General features: G+C 48.1%; 1 protein-coding gene across 4 annotated transcripts in view; it reads right to left on the bottom strand.

Annotated features, from left to right (window-relative positions):
- Positions 1-16,914, bottom strand: part of CLSTN1 (calsyntenin 1) — a 90,372-nt gene that overhangs the window by 24,172 nt on the left and 49,286 nt on the right. For 2 of the 4 annotated variants that reach the window (XM_055261870.1, XM_055261868.2), the window contains exons 3-4: positions 2,776-2,805; positions 1,395-1,590 (exon numbers count right to left, since the gene is read on the bottom strand). In XM_055261870.1, coding sequence (XP_055117845.1) covers positions 1,395-1,590; positions 2,776-2,805 — 226 coding nt within the window. The remainder of the gene's footprint in view (positions 1-1,394; positions 1,591-2,775; positions 2,806-16,914) is intronic. The other 2 variants (XM_055261869.1, XM_063631966.1) reach the window with 1 other exon arrangement.

Below are 16,914 nucleotides of genomic sequence, written 5' to 3'. Positions count from 1 at the left end.
TGACCTCAGGTGATCTGCCTGCCTCGGCCTCCGAAAGTGCTGGGATTATAGGCGTGAGCCACCGTGCCTGGCCAATTTTTGTTGTTGTTGTTTTTTAGGGACAGGGTCTCACTCTTGACACTTAAGTTGGAGTACAGTGGCACAATCATGGCTCACTGCAGCCTCAACCTCTTGGGCTCAAGCAGTCCTCCCGCCTTAGTCTCCCAAGTAGCTGAGACCACAGGCACGCGCCACCATACCTGGCTAACTGTTTATGTTTTGTAGAGATGGCATCTCCTACATTGTTTAGGCTGCTCTCAAACTCCTAGGCTCAAGCGATCTTCCCACCTCAGCCTCCCAAAGTGCTGGGATTATAGGTGTCAGCCACTGCACCTGGCCAAAAATGATTGAGTTTATGCCCTTAGGAATTACAGCAAAAGATAAATATGACAACAAAATAACCCTCCTAAGGGAGAAGCAGACTTTTTCAATTTTTAATGTAGGGCCTTTATTTCTTTAATAGAGTTTTTGGTGTGATAAAATTATTCACTCATTCATTTATTAAAAACCTAGGCCAGGTGCAGTGGCTCACGCCTGTAATCCCAGCACTTTGGGAGGCTGAGGCAGGCAAATGATGAGGTCAGGAGTTTGAGACCAGCCTGGCCAACAGGGTGAAACCCGTCTCTACTAAAAATACAAAAATTAGCCAGGCGTGGTGGCAGGCACCTGTAATCCCAGCTACTCGGGAGGCTGAGGCAGGAAAATTGCTTGAAACCGGAAGGCGGAGGTTGCAATGAGCCGAGATCGTGCCACTACACTCCAGCCTGGGTGAAACAGCGAAACTCCATCTCAAAAACAAAACACAAAAAGGCCAGGCAAGGCTCACGCCTATAATCCCGGCACTTTAGGAGGCCCAGGCAGGCGGATCACCTGAGGTCAGGAGTTTGAGACCAGCCTGACCAACATGGAGAAACCCCGTCTCTACTAAAAATACAAAATTAGCTGGGCCTGGTGGCGCATGCCTGTAATCCCAGCTATGCGGGAGGTTGGGGCAGGAGAATCGCTTGAACCCGGGAGGCGGAGGTTGCGGCGAGCCAAGATCATGCCATTGCACTCCAGCCTGGGCAACAAGAGCGAAACTCCATCTCAAAAAACAAACAAAAACAACCCCAAAAAACCTAATATGCCTAATGTGAGCGAGGCTCTTGCTAGGAGCTGTATACAAGGGTAGACAGACATGATCCCTGCCCTCCAAGAGTTTACAATCTAATTGTAGACACCTGAGAACTATCTTCTGCCTATTTCAAAAACACAGTCTTGGGGAGCAGGCAATAGTCACTACTATTTTCGTTCTGCGCACACACGTTCTGCGCATACTCGGCGGGTTATGTTCGCTCTTTGTCCAGCTTACTTACTTATGAGACTTTTTCACGTTGGTGCCATCAGGTCCCTTCCCACAATCATAGGCCTGGATGGTGAATGAATAGTCTTTCTGCAGCTCACAGTCCAGTTTTTCTTTGGAGCGAATGACTCCCTCACCAGTGGATTTATCCACTACCACTGCATCAAAGGGGACATTCTGCCCGTGAATTTTAAATCCACAAATCTCACCTAGGGAGTCAAAGCAGAACAGGTTAGAATTCCTACCACAAAGATCTTCTGCACCTTGCCCTCCTCCCCCGACTCTCCACCCCCAAAGAAAATAAATGACAACAATTCGGCAGCCAGGGGTTTGAAGGGTCCGTGGACAAAGCAGGGGCACTGTGCTTTAAACATGGGGAAGTTCTGGGGCTTTAGTAAGATGAAGCAGATTCTGGCTTTCCAAGCAACTTGTTTACTTTGCATCCATTCATGCAGGAATACAAAAGAGAGAGAGAAGAAAATATAGACAGGCATTCCACAGGAGCACTTAGATAGCTCGAGGGTAAAAGGAGTCTCATTAGCACACAGCCAGGCCTGAGAACACCAGCGCTGCCCCAGCTCCTGGGAGGGCTGGCAGCCAGTTTGATTTGGACCAGAGAGAAGCTAAAACGCAGTTATGTGTTGAGAGAGGAGGAAGCGTGAGATATAGGATCAGCACCGTAATTACAGAAATTCTGTCAAAAAAAAAAAAAAAAAAAAAATCAAAGGAAACCAAGTCTTCCTGTGCAATGAGCCTGGCTAAAATTAGGGAATCAAAACAAACTACTCAATGAGAAAGGTAGAAATACCGACTCGTCAGGCATCCATTTCAACAGCTATTTTATCATCTACGATTCAGACACAATTTCTATTATGGGAGGGACTGGCTAGACTTGCCTTTGTTTCAGACTTTATCCTATCAAACCTGAAAAAGACACCAGCCTGGGAACTTCTCTACATCTAAATTGGCTCACAAGCTTAATTAGGAGTTAAAAATCTATGTTTCCATTCTTGTCCATGGGAGAACAGTATAAATGTTTTGATGTCAATGTAAAACTCCACAAAATGTATTTCACATGAAAATAAGACTGCACTCCTTCCACAATTCCAACTAATAGAAAATTGTTACAAAGCAAATCTCTGAAGTTCGATTAAACAAAAATGTACAGTGTTATCCATACAGTTCAAATGGATGTCTGATTTCCAGATATTTCTAACCAAGGGTCTGGTTACATACAATTTCCATCAATATACTTTAAAATAGAAACAAAGTAGGAGAATAAATAAGGATAAAAGAGCATGACAGTTTCTTCTGTTTAAGGGCTGATTCCCAATTTTATAAACAAAGTTAGTGGGTTAATATTCATAAGAGGGGAAGAAAGAACCCTTTATCACCTTCTTTGGTGACTGTCACCTCAAAACTCTCTAAAGGGAGAAAAGATAAGCCCATGTCAGTAATACAGGAAAGAATGAAGACGGAACATACTAAGGAAAAAAGTCAAAGGTGCACATATTACACATTTCCACACCAAGCTCAGCGACTGGCTTCTACGATTGCTAAAGCAAAACCTAATCTTCATTCAGGAACAAAATGTCACTTTGAATCCAACTTACCATGAACTACTGAATAATTCTGAAGTTATTAATTTAGGAATGAAATACTCCTACATGAAGTGTCCTAACATCCTCAGGGGTCACTAGGATTTTTCTTTTCTTTTTTTTTTTTTTTGAGATGGAGTCTTGCTCAGTCGCCCAGGCTGGAGTGCAGGGGCGCGATCTCGGCTCACTGCAAGCTCCGCCTCCCGGGTTCAGGCCATTCTCCTACCTCAGCCTCCCGAGTAGCTGGGACTACAGGCGCCTGCCACCACGCCCGGCTAATTTTTTTTGTATTTTTAGTAGAGACAGGGTTTCACCATGTTAGCCAGGATGGTCTCAATCTCCTGACCTCGTGATCCACCCACCTCAGCCTCCCAAAGTGCCGGGATTACAGGCGTGAGCCACCGCGCCCGGCCAGAGCAAAAGGTTTTAACCCTTTGTTCTTGAACTGAAAAAAATAACAATATTTTTCTAATCCAAAGTACACAACCAAGGCAACAAATATAAACCCCTCTGCTACTGGAACATCTGCTTAACTGTGAATAGAAACCAGATTCAAAACTAACTGCAGGGATGCTACAATGGTCACTGTTTTTATTACATGAAAGCTCTGTTCTACCAAGTCAATATACATCCTGCTTATAAATCCTTTACTATGGAGGAGTGGAAATGTGAAGAGGTCAGGAATTCCACTGCCCTCAACACACTGGGACCTCACTGGTGGCACCTTCTCTCCCCCAAAGGTAACACGGCCAGAACTCCCTTGCTTTGATAATAGTTCTACCATTTATTTTCCCTGAACAGTGTTGTTTCACTTTGCTTGGTTTTAAGGTTTTAAAAAATGTTATCACGTGGCATGCAGTTTTTTGTTTGTTTGTTTTTTGGGAGGGGGGACGGAGTTTCGCTCTTGTTGCCCAAGCTAGAGTGCAATGGTGTGATCTCGGCTCACCGCAACCTCTGCCTCCCTGGTTCAAGTGATTCTCCTGCCTCAGCCTCCTGAGTAGCTGGGATTACAGACATGCACCACCACGCCCGGCTAATTTTATATTTTTAGTAGAGATGGGGTTTCTCTGTGTTGGTCAGGCTGGTCTCGAACTCCCGACATCAGGTGATCCGCCCGCCTCAGCCTCCCAAAGTGCAGGGATTACAGGCGTGAGCCACTGCGCCCGGCCCACATGCAGTTTTTATGACTTGATGCTTTTTTTTTTTTTTTTGAGACAGAGTCTCACTCTGTTGCCCAGGCTAGAGTACAGTGGTAGCATCTCAGCTCACTGCAACCTCAGATCCCCAGGTTCAAGCGATTCTCATGCCTCAGCCTCCCAAGCAGCTGCGATCACAGGCGCCTGCCACCAAGCCTCGCTAATTTTTGTATTTTTAGTAGAAATGGGATTTCACCATATTGGCCAGGCTGGTCTTGAACTCCTGATCTCAAGTGATCCACCTGCCTCGGCCTCTCAAAGTGCTGGGATTACAGGCGTGAGCCACCGCACCTGGCCATGACTTGCTTTTTCATGCAACTTTGTGTATCTAAGATTTATTCATCCTTGCTGGTATCGGTAGCTACAGTTTATTCATTTTCACTACTACCTAACAGTGAGAATCCACGGGTCAAAACATGTAAAGTGCTTAAAACATTGCCTGGCGGAAAGAGAGCACTTAACAAATGTTTGCTATTATTACAATCATTTTCCATTGTGTGAAAATGCCATCAGTTGTTTCTGCTGTTTAAAAACAATGGTGTCATGATTATTTCTGTCCCTGCTTGCTGCTGCACGTGTACGAGAGCCTCTGTATGCCTGTGCTGCCTAACATGGTAGCCACTAGCCATGTGGGGCTGTTCAAATGCAAATGAAAATTCATGCTAAAAATCAAACAACGTGAAAAATCCAGTTCCTCAGTTACACTGGCCGGTTCTCAAGGGCCCAGCAGCCACACGTGGCTGGTGGCTGCTGCAAGGAGACAGTGGACGCAGAGCGCTCCCCTTGGCACAGCAAGTCCCACTGGACAGAGCTGCTTTGAATTAGGGGTCTGCAAACTGCCGTTTCCAGAAAGTCCAACCTGTTCCTGATTTTGAAGAGCCCACACACTAAAAACAATTTTTAATAGTACTTCATAACATGAGAAAATTACATGAATTTCAAATACAGTTTCTTTTTGTTTGTTTTGAGATGGAGTCCATGCTCTGTCGCCCAGGCTGGAGTGCAGTGGCGCGATCTCGGCTCACTGCAAGCTCCACCTCCCGGGTTCACGCCATTCTCCTAACTCAGGCTCCCTAGTAGCTGGGATTACAGTGCCTGCCACCATGCCGGCTAATTTTTTTGTTTTTCCATTTTTAGTAGAGACGGGGTTTCACCGTGTTAGCCAGGATGGTCTTGATCTCCTGACCTCATATCTGCCCACCTCGGCCTCCCAAAGTGCCGAGATTACAGGCGTGAGCCACCGCGCCTGGCCTCAAATACAGTTTCTATAAATATATTTCACTGGAACACAGACATGCTCGTTTGTTTAACGTATGGTCTCTGCTTTCACACTGCAAGGGCAGAGGTTGTTGCAGAGTTACATCATTGCGAAAGAGATCCGAGGGGCCCCAAAGCTTAAAATAGTCCCTATCTAGTTCTTCACAGAAAAGGTTTGCTGATCTCTGCTCTAGAGAGACACCCATGAGTAAAACTGCCTGGTACCTGATGTGTCCAAATGTTTTCCAGGATGTGCTAACTCACAATATTACATGTTTTGATGCATATTAATACTGCATAATACATTTTAAAGTAATTTAGGTTGCCCAGCTTTAATTAGGATAAAACTTCTCAGTTTTTGACTTGAGTTTACTGTGGAATAGCGAGGCAGTTCCACATCATCTGAACTGACATTAGTGACAGTGATTGTGCTGTGCTTTCCTGACACAGGTCTCTCCATAGGTAAGTGCAGATTTCCTGCTTGTTGGTTGGTTGTTTTAGAGACAGGGTTTCCCTCTGTTGCCCAGGCTGGAATGCAATGATACAATCCTAGCTCTCAGAATACTCAATATTCTGAGTATTAACACTGGCTACTTTAATGAGTTCCACCAACGGGATATGGTGGGTACCTCAAATCCACCAGTACTTGTTCAATTGCTAGTCAGGCTGGGTCCTTTACCTACAAGGACTTAAAAAACCAACTCGCCAGGTTGGTAGTTCAAGGTGGCAGGTGCAGTGTGGGCTTTGCAAAACTCAGGCAGACCTGGGTCTTCCGCGCCAGCCTTGCAACCGAGCCCATCACTGCAGAGCCTGCTGAGCCATCTGCAGGGTCAGCCAGTACGCCTACCTCAAGGGGCCATTTGTGCATTCAACCTAAAACTCTACTTTTAATAAGGAAGACGGATCGGACTGGAGCAAGGCAGGGGCCACCATAGTACCTCCGATGAGATACAATGAGGGCTGAACTAGGCACTGCCCCAAGGAGACATTTAAGGGATTTTTAGGGGACTAGATACGACCTCCACCTCCTGAGTTCAAGAGATTCTCCCATCTCAGCCTCCCGAGTAGCTTGGACCACAGGTGCATGCCACCCATTCCCGGCTTTTTTTGGTAGAGGCGGGGTTTCACCATGTTGCCCAGGCTGGTCTTGAACTCCTGAGCTCAAGCGATCCACCTGCCTCAGCCTCCCTCAGAGCTGGGATTACAGGCATGAGCCACCACGCCCGCCCCAGTTCACGATAGTCAAACGCATGCTATGGCACCATCACATATGAAGGTGCAGCTCCACCGCTCGCTATCCTAAACTCAGCCTCTCTCAAACTCAAACAACCTCATCCGTTGCAGGGAAGGACCTCTCAGAATTGCCTCTCACATCCCAGTTCCTTTCTGCCCTGCTCCCTCGCACTCACTTCAGCTGGCTCTGCTAGGCAAATCTACCTAAAACCCTGCTTTTATCAAGCTGAAAACACCCAACCAGGTTTCCCAGACAACCTCTCCAGTTAGGCTCTCCTAGGAACGGGCCAAATCCTTCCCAGTCTCTTTCCCCAAACCTTCATTCCCCTAGGAGATCACCTAAAATGGTCAAAAGGAACTTTACTTAAGAAATTTGAGGGGCAGGCCTGGTAGCTCACGCCTGTAATCCCAGCACTTTGGGAGGCTGAGGTGGGTGGACCACCTGAGGTCAGGAGTTTGAGAGCAGCCTGGCCAACAGGGTGAAATCCTGTCTCTACCAAAAATACACAAAATTAGCTGGACGTGGTGGCGTGCGCCTGTGGTCCCGGCTACTTGGGAGCCTACGGTGGGAGAATCACCTGGGCCTGGGATGTTAAGCCTGTAGTGAGCCATGATCATGCCACTGCACTCTAGCCGCTGTACTCCGGGCGACGGAGTGAGACCATGTTAAAAAATTTTAAAAAAAAATGTTTAAAGGAATTTTTAAAGCAAAACATAAAAATATGAAAAATGGATGAACCCAACAAAGTCTAGATTTGACTTCTGGATATCCAAAGTCATGTGCAGGTTCTCAGCTGACAGCACTTTGCCCTCACTTTCCTCATCTGTGCCTTTGACAAACCCCAGCTTTAGGCTGGCTCTGCTGTTCTTTCAAAGTCTTCTTCCTAATCTGAGGATGGCCCCTCTTACACACGTCTCCCAGCTCTCAGGGGACCCTGCCCTTATATTGCAAGTGTTTCCTTTGCTCCTTACGTATAACAGCTAAGGTTCTCTGACTGTAAGCAACAGAAATCCTTTCTAGGTAACTTGGCAAAAGGAAACTGATTGGAAAACTATCGGGAACTCATGGAACTGACTGTAGGCCAGAGAAAGGGACTTGGAAACAGGTGGAAGCCAAGGCGGCTGGAGACCAGGAAATAGGAACCACAACAGTCCCACTGCAAAACAGCCTGGACAGACAGACCCGAACCGCAACTATTCTTAGCATCGCTGTCGCTCCACTCACCATTCAAACTTCAGGGAGGGGCACCTGTTCAGCCTAGCTCACACTGTCCACACACTTGGCTGGGGGAAGTGGGGTAACAGGTTGTAGATCCACCGATCTGTGCCCAATGGGAAACGGATCAGGGGGCTGTAAAATGGGCCGGGTGTGGTGGCCCACACCTGTAATCCCAGCACTTTGGGAGGCCAAGGTGGGTGGATCACCTGAGGTCAGGAGTTCGAGACCAGCCTGGCCAACATGGTGAAACCCGTCTCTACTAAAAATACAAAAATTAGCTGGACATGGTGGCAGGCACTTGTAATTCCAGCTACTCAGGAGGCTGAGGCATAAGAATCACTTGAACCTGGGAGGCAGAGGTTGCAGTGAGCCGAGATCGTGCCACTGCACTCCAGCCTGGGCGACAGAGTGAGACTTCATCTCAAAAAAAAAAAAAAAGAGAGAGAAAATGGACACTTGCTAAGCAGCAACTATCCACTTCTCTCTGCTCCACTTGGCCTTGGTGCCCACACTCAACAGCTGGGTGTCTGGGCTATCCCTGATGTTTAGTGACCTCTGGCTTCCTTGCTTACTGGTCCAGGCTAGTTTCTGGAACAAGCTCCTATGTTTCTCTAATCAGTAGTTTTTTCAAGGTACCTTCTTTTTTTTTTTTTGAGACGGAGTCTCGCTCTGTCGCCCAAGCAGGAGTGCAGTGGCGCGATCTTGGCTCACTGCAAGCTCCGCTTCCCGGGTTCATGTCATTCTCCTGCCTCAGCCTCCTGAGTAGCTGGGACTACAGGCGCCAGCCACCACGCCTGGCTAATTTTTTGTAGAGATGGGGTTTCAACGTATTAGCCAGGATGGTCTCTATCTCCTGACCTCGTGATCCACCAGCCTGGGCCTCCCAAAGTGCTGGGATTACAGGCTTGAGCCACCGCGCCCGGCCTTTTCTTTTTTTTTGGAGACAGAGTCTCGCTCTGTCACCCAGGCTGGAGTGCAGTGGCACAACCTCGGCGCACAGCATCCTCCACCTCCTGCGTTCAAGTGATTCTTGTGCCTCAGCCTCCCAAGTAGCTGGGACTACAGGCATGCACCACCACGCCTGGCTAATTTTTGTATTTTTAGTAGAGACAGGGTTTCACCATGTTAGCCAGGCTGGTCTCAAACTCCTGACCTCAAGTGATCTCCTCGCCTTGGCCTCCCAAAGTGCTGGGATTACAGGTGTGAACCACTGCACTCGGCCTAGGGTACCTTAAATATATGTAACAATAACCACAGACTCCAAGAGTTACACTCTCGCAAGTTCCTCACTGACTACAGCAGTGGCTCTCAAATTCTAGTGTGCCAAATATGGTCTGTGAAGCTTGTTAAAAATGTGGTTTCCAAGCTCCATCCCCAGAAATTCTGACTTGGTGGTTCTAGGGGCTGAGCCCAGTGATCTGTATTTTGAGCAAGCACTGCCAGATGACTCCAACACAGACAGTCTGCAGACCTGGGAAGGTGGCCCATCGGGGGTTTGCAAACCTAGCTGGCTGGTATGGATTTCTCAGGTGCCACTCCTGGAGGTACAGACTAGGTGGCTGAGCATGGAGCTCAGGAACCTGCACTCTACACCAGGGCCCCAGGTAATCCAGACATAGCATTGGAAAACCCCATGCATCCATTCAGCCTAGCAATGGAAACCATGTGGACTCAAGCTGACTTCAACCCTGTGCTCCTCTACACCCCACGCCACACAAGCTGACCTGGTCACCTACCCTGGGAGGCCCTGCCAGTTCCCACCTCTGCTCCCACCTTTCCCCTCCCTTCACTGCCTGTGCAAACTCCACCCACCCTTTACAGGGCTCGAGCCCTGTAAACCACTGTAGAACCACTTCTGGGCTGTCTCAGCCCATTCAGTGTTGCTACAAAGGAAGACCTGAGGCTGTGTAAACTATAAAGAAAAAAGGTTTCTTTGGTTCACACTTCTGATGGCTGGGAAGTTCAAGGTTGGGCATCCGCATCTGATGAGGGCCTCAGGCTACTTCCAATCACTGCAGAAGGCCAAGGGGAGTCGTGTGCAGAAATCACATGGTGAGGGAGAAAGAGAGAGAGAAAGAAAGAGACAGAGAGAGAGAGAGAAAGAGAAAGAGGTGGGCGGGGGGAGGAGGAGGAGCAACCACAGGCTCTTTTTAGCAACGAGCTCTTGTGGGAACTAAAAGAGTGAGAATTCACCCACTACCCCCCACCCCACCACCTCACCCCCATACCCAGGGACAACATTAATCTATTCATGAAGGATTCACTCTCTGTGACCCAAACACCTCCCATTAGGCCCCACCTCCAACATTGGGATCAAGTTTCAGTTAGGGGCACCATGGCTCATGCCTGTAATCCCAACACTTTGGGAGGCCAAGGTAGGTGGATCACTTGAGGTCAGGGGTTCAAGGCCAGCCTGGGTAACATGGTGAAACCCTGTCTCTACTAAAAATACAAAAATTAGCCAGGTATGATGGCACAGGCCTGTAATCCCAGCTACTTGGAAGGCTGAGGTGGGAGAATCGCTTGAATATCTGAGGCAGAGGTTGCAGTGAGCTGAGATCCCGCCGCTGCATTCCAGCCTGGGTGATGAAGTGAGGCTCCATCTTTAAAAAAAAAAAAAAGTTTCCACATGAGGTTTGGAAGGGACAAACATCCAAACTGCAGCACTTGCCTCCCTAGCCCACACCATCGTTGCCTCTGTCACTTGGTGCTGAACTACAAGTTTCCTAGTATCCTTTGCCAATGTTGGTTTGGCCCTCTTACCTAGATTATCAGTGGCTTTGAGAACAGGAACCAACTTTTACACTTTTTTTTTTTATCATCTCTAGAAAACCTAGCATAGCTACCTAGTATTTAATCATTACTGATTCCAAACTCTTCCTGGGTGGTGCCTACATCCAAAATGGGTTCATTCAAGTCAATCACGGTTAATGAGAAGCATCTGTCCTAACATTCCACTACTTACTTAAAATTGTTACTCAATGGATTATTGCCTTCGATTAAGCTGAAGCATGTGAAATGTCATTTTTTTTCAAACACTTTAATATTTCAACATTTAAAAAAATGGGGGCAGGCGCAGTGGCTCAGGCCTGTAATCCCAGCACTTTGGGAGGCAGGCAGATCACCTGAAGTCGGGAGTTCAAGACCAGCCTGACCAACATGGAGAAACCCCATCTCTACTAAAAATACAAAATTAGCCAGGTGTGGTGGTGGGCGCCTGCAATCCCAGCTACTCGGGAGGCTGATACAGGAGAATCGCTTGAACCCGGGAGGCGGAGGTTGCGGTGAGCTGAGATTGCATCATTTGCACTATAGCCTGGGCGACAAGAGCGAGACTCCGTCTCAGGAAAAAAAAAAAAAAATTGGCCTGGTGCAATGGCTCAAGCCTGTAATCCCAGCACTTTAGGAGGCTGAGGCAGGGGGATCTTGAGGTCAAGAGTTTGAGACCAGCCTGGCCAATATGGTGAAACCCTGTCTCTACTAAAAATACAAAAATTAGCCGAAATCACTTGAACCCGGGAGGCGGAGACTCCATCTCAAAAAAAGAAAAAAACAAATGGAGGCCAGGCGCCGTTGCTCCACCTGTAATCCCAGCACTCTGGGAGACTGAGGCAGGTAGATGACCTGAGGTCAGCAGTTTGCGACCAGCCTGGCCAACATAGCGAAACCCTCCTTCTACTAAAAATACAAAAATTAGCTGGGCATGGTGGTGGGCGCCTGTAATCCCAGCTACTCAGGAGGCTGACGCAGGAGAATCGCTTGAACCTGGGAGGTTACAGCGAGCCAAGATCACGCCACTGCACTCCAGCCTGGGCGACAGAGTGAGACTCTGTCTCAAAAAAAAAAAAAAAGGCAGTTTCATGCAGGTCAACCAATTCACTGCTGCAAACACAAGGTCAGCTCAGTTACATGTGCTAAAAAAGCAAAACTGGGCAGTGAAATGCAGCAGTTAACCCCACTGGCCACCCTCAGGGCATGTGAATCACATTCATAACGAAGAATACAGACAAGAGTATCACAGGGCTCCTGGGTGGGCTCTAACTGACTATCAATGAAAAGAAAGTTCCCATTCTTGCCCTGAAACTTCTTTTGGATCATTATGGTTCAACCAGTCTTGTAACACATCCATACTTAATCTGGAAAAGCAGGAAAGAGATTGCTAGAACACCACCACCTCCTAGAAGGAGGAGCTCTGAAGAGGATGCAGGGAGAGGAGGCATGGCTTCTGACAAGAACAGAATGCATCAATCTTCAAGGCCCCAACCCTGTGGCCCACACATGAGGCTTAAGCTTGTAACTCTCCACGAAATATATAAAATGTAAAAAAAATAGGCCGGGCGTGGTGGCTCATGCCTGTAATCCCAGCACTTTAGGAGGCCAAGGCAGAGGATCACTTGAGGCCAGGAGTTCAAGACCAGCCTGGCCAACATGGTGAAACCCTGTCTCTATTAAAAATACAAAAAATTAGCTGGCTCGTGGTGGCGCACGCCTGTGATCCCACCTACTCGGGAGGCTGAGGCATGAGAACTGCTTGAACCCGGAAGGCAGAGGTTGCAGTGAGCCAAGATCACGCCACTGCACTCCAGCCTGGGTGACAGAGCGAAACCCTGTCTCAAAAATAAATAAATAAAAAATAAAATGCAAAAATTGTTTTCTGACCCACGACTACTCAGGCTTTCAGGAGACTAAGGAGAAGGAGCAGAACAAGAAACTGAATCATTTAAATTTCCTAAAACACTTGACAAATACCAAGACTCTGTATCAGAATTTCACCCCAAGGAAATAATCTGGGCGAGACTGGATCTTCATTGTGAATGTCTGATTAGTGATGACTTATAAGGAGCTTCAATGACTAAGCTCCCAGCATTGCACGTGCATTCATTTCAGAGCTCTGACAAGTGAACTCCTGTGGCTACCCACACACACATGCCTTGTAGTGGGATCACACTATGAACCGGAATGTTCACACAGTGAGTTGGGCCCAGAGGCGGCTCTGTCATTTACGAGCTGTGTGATCCTGGGCAAACGCATCTCCTCCCTCCACAAATATCTATGGAGTGACTGTGTCCCAGGCACTGACGGAGGTTTTGGGGATAAAATGGAGAACAAAGTAGCTTCTCCTGCTATCACGCAGCTGGCAGACACACTGAGCCTGGTTTCCGACCTGGAGAACAGGGACAGTGGGCATGTCTACCACGTAAGAGTGGGAAGAGACGCCGGGCGCAGTGGCTCATGCCTGTAATTCCAGCACTTTGGGAGGCCGAGGCGGGCAGACTGCCTGAGCTCAGGAGTTCGCAATCAGCCTGGGGAACACGGTGAAACCCCGTCTCTACTAAAAATTACAAAAAATTAGCCAGGCGTGGTGGCATGTGCTTGTAGTCCCAGCTACTCTGGAGGCTGAGGCAGGAGAATTGCTTGAACCCAGGAGGCGGAGGTTGCAGTGAGCCAAGATCACACTATGGCACTCCAGCCTAGGCAACAGAGCAAGACTCCATCTCAAAAGAAAACAAAAAAAACTGCTGAAAAGAATCGGAGAAAGTAACCCACACCGGGCCCTCAGAGCAACCTCTGCCACACTGCAGGCACTCAATAAACGTTAGATGTCACCACCACCATCACCACCCTCCTCCTCAACATGGTGCGAAATTAAACTCAATGTCATCACCCAAATCAATCTAAGATGAAAATAAGGCTCCAGGTCTAGCCTCTGTCTTATTCAAAAAATACTTAAGGAAGTCTGTAAGAAAATGCAACACTATAACGACTTTTGTAGAAAGATGAAAAAATATTTCTCACAAAATGTTAAATGAAAAAATATTTTTAAAAGATTCTATTAGTAGTAATAACAGCAGCGGCAAACACTATAGGTAGTAATTACTGTACCACGCACTGTTTAAAGCTCTTCACATGTATGAATAAAGAAGCTAACATTCCCCCAAACCAATGAGGTCTGTGACATTAATGAGGTCTGTGACATTGTATCCTTTTACAAATGATGAAACGGAGGCACAGAAAGGGTAAGTAATTTGCCTAAGGCCACACAGCCAATAAGTAGCAGAGCTACAATTCCCGATTCCCTCACTGGTCCCTCAGTTCTAGGGTCTCTGTTCCTGACCTCCCTGCTCAGTCTCATAGGGTCCTGTTCTGTGCTGGGTGGCACCATGGGGGCGGGGTTCTGTGCTGGGCAGCACCTTGGGGGCAGGGTTCTGTGCTGGGTGGCACCATGGGGGTGGGTTCTGTGCTGGGTGGCACCATGGGGGTGGAGTTCTATGTTGGGTGGCACCATGGGGGCAGTGTTCTATGTTGGACGGCACCATGGGGGCGGGGTTCTGTGATGGGTGGCACCATGGGGGCGGGGTTGTGTTAGGTGGCACCATGGGGGCGGGGTTGTGTTAGGTGGCACCATGGGGGCGGGGTTGTGTTAGGTGGCACCATGGGGGCGGGGTTGTGTTAGGTGGCACCATGGGGGCAGGGTTCTGTTGGGCGGTACCATGGGGGCGGCGTTCTGTGTTGGGCGGCACCATGGGGGCAGAATTCTGTGTTGGGCGGCACCATGGGGGCAGAATTCTGTGTTGGGCGGCACCATGTGGGTGGGGTTCTGTGTTGGGTGGTAGCATGGGAGTGGGATTCTGTGTTGGGTGGCACCAAAGCAACAGAAGAGGGAGGGAGGGAGGGAGCAACACAGGGAGAAAGTAAAGGAGGGAGGGAAAGAGGGAGGGAGGGAGGGAGGGAAGGAGGAAGGGAGGGAGGGAAGGAGGAAGGCAGAGAGGGAGGGAAGGAAGAAGAGAGGAAGGGTAGCTCGGAGGGAGGGAGGGAAGAAGGGAGGGAGGGGGGAGGGACGGAGAGAGGAAGGAAAGGACAGAGGGAGGGAGGGAAGGAGAGAGGAAGGAAATGAGAGGGAAGAAGGAAAGGAAGAAGGGAAGGAGGGAGGGAGGTAAGGAGGGATATGGCAGCAGGTCAGGTGCTCCCTCCCCACCATGCAGCTGCCCACTCCTCCAGCAGAGGACCCCACGCTTCAGTCAAGGGGATCAGTTGCACTCCTGTGTGTATACTAAAGGACTGAAAACCTATGTCCACACAAAGACCTGTACAGGAATGTTCACAGCAGCATGACCCATAATAGCCAAAAAGTAGAAGCAACCCAAATGTCCATCAGTGGATGAATGTGGTCTACTCATAGAATGGAATAATATCCAGCAACAAAAAAGGAATGAGGGGCTGCTAGGCACCTAACACAGGTAAACTGTGAAATCACCATGCTGGAAGTGAGACGCCCATCACAATAACCCGTACAGTGCATTTACATGATTATCCAGAATAGAGAAATCTGTAGTGGTAGCCAGGGCTTGGGAGTGGAGGAGACTGAGGGGTGAGTGCCACTTGGTGCAAGTGTTCCTTTTTAGGGTGATGAAAATGTTCTGGAGTTAGACAGTGGTTGGCAGGTGCATGGTTTTTGGAACATTCTAAAACTCAATGAGCTGTATACTTTAAAAGGGTGATTTTTTGGCCGGGCACGGTGGCGCACACCTGTAATCCCAGCACTTTGGGAAGCCAAGGCGGGCGGATCACGAGGTCAGGAGATCGAGACCACGGTGAAACCCCGTCTCTACTAAAAATACAAAAAATTAGCCGGGCACGGTGGCGGACACCTGTAGTCCCAGCTACTCGGGAGGCTGACGCAGGAGAATGGCGTGAACCCAGGAGGCAGAGCTTGCAGTGAGCTGAGATCGCGCCACTGCACTCCAGCCTGGGCGACAGAGCGAGACTCCGTCTCAAAAAAAAAAAAAAAAAAAAAAAGGGTGATTTTTGTGGCATATGAATTATCTCCAAAAAAGAAAAAAGAAAGAAAAAATATTATATAAGAGTAACTGCGCTTCCCCCGTGAAAATATCCAAAAGGAAAATATTGACTTATCTATCCACTATGGCAAATACAACTAAGTTACCACTATAATTGGATTTAAATTGCTTTTCTATACAGTTAAAATACATACATGTCACATAATATAATTTTTGTAAATCAGTAAAAAAAAAACCTCAGAATCTCTAAAAAATAAACTTGTATAAGTATTATTTCATCTAGCATATCTTAAGTTTGAGAAATATACAATAAAATTAAATACAATAAGAAAAAAGATATTTCGCCGGGCGCAGTGGCTCACGCCTATAATCCCAGCACTTTGGGAGGCCGAGGTGGGCGGATCACGAGGTCAGGAGATCGAGACCATCCTGGCTAGCACGGTGAAACCCCATCTCTACTAAAAATACAAAAAAAAAAAAAATCAGCCAGGCGAGGTGGCGGGCACTTGTAATCCCAGCTACACGGGAGGCTGAGGCAGGAGAATGGCGTGAACCCCAGGGGGCGGAGCCTGCAGTGAGCCGAGATCACGCCACTGCACTCCAGCCTGGGCGACAGTGAGACTCCGTCTCAAAAAAAAAAAAAAAAAAAAAGATATTTCATTGATAAGACTTTTTCCTTCAAAGTTAACACTCGACGTACATTTCATTTCCTACTTCCTTGTGAATGTGCAGTTACAGATGTTGCTACGTCACCGTAGCAGGCAGCTGTCCCGCCTGGCCTGGAGCCCTGCCTCTGCACCCCCGACGAGCTACACACCCAGAGCAATAGCTTAACTATTCTGTGCCTCCGCTTCCTGCCTTTAATGCAGAAAAGCGTATTTATTATCTTACGGTTATTGGGGATTAAATACAAATTTATATTTGTACAGTACTTAGAATAGTGCCTGGGACACTGCTATGCATGCTTTGTAAGTGCATGCATTATTGGCTGGGCGTGGTGGCTCACGCCTATAATCCCAGCACTTTGGGAGGCAATCTCAGCTCACTGCAAGCTCCGCCTCCCGGGTTCATGCCATTCTCCTGCCTCAGCCTCCCGAGTAGCTGGGGCTACAGGCACTCACCATCACGCCCAGTTAATTTTTTTTTTTTTTTAGTACAGATGGGGTTTCACCGTGTTAGCCAGGATGGTCTCAATCTCCTGACCTTGTGACCCACCTGCCTCGGCCTCCCA

Source organism: Symphalangus syndactylus, chromosome 22 (genome assembly GCF_028878055.3).
Source record: "Symphalangus syndactylus isolate Jambi chromosome 22, NHGRI_mSymSyn1-v2.1_pri, whole genome shotgun sequence".
Classification (NCBI taxonomy): Eukaryota; Metazoa; Chordata; class Mammalia; order Primates; family Hylobatidae; genus Symphalangus; species Symphalangus syndactylus.
The sequence above is the reverse complement of the archived record's forward strand: the minus strand, read 5'-3'. Positions and strand labels throughout refer to the sequence as shown.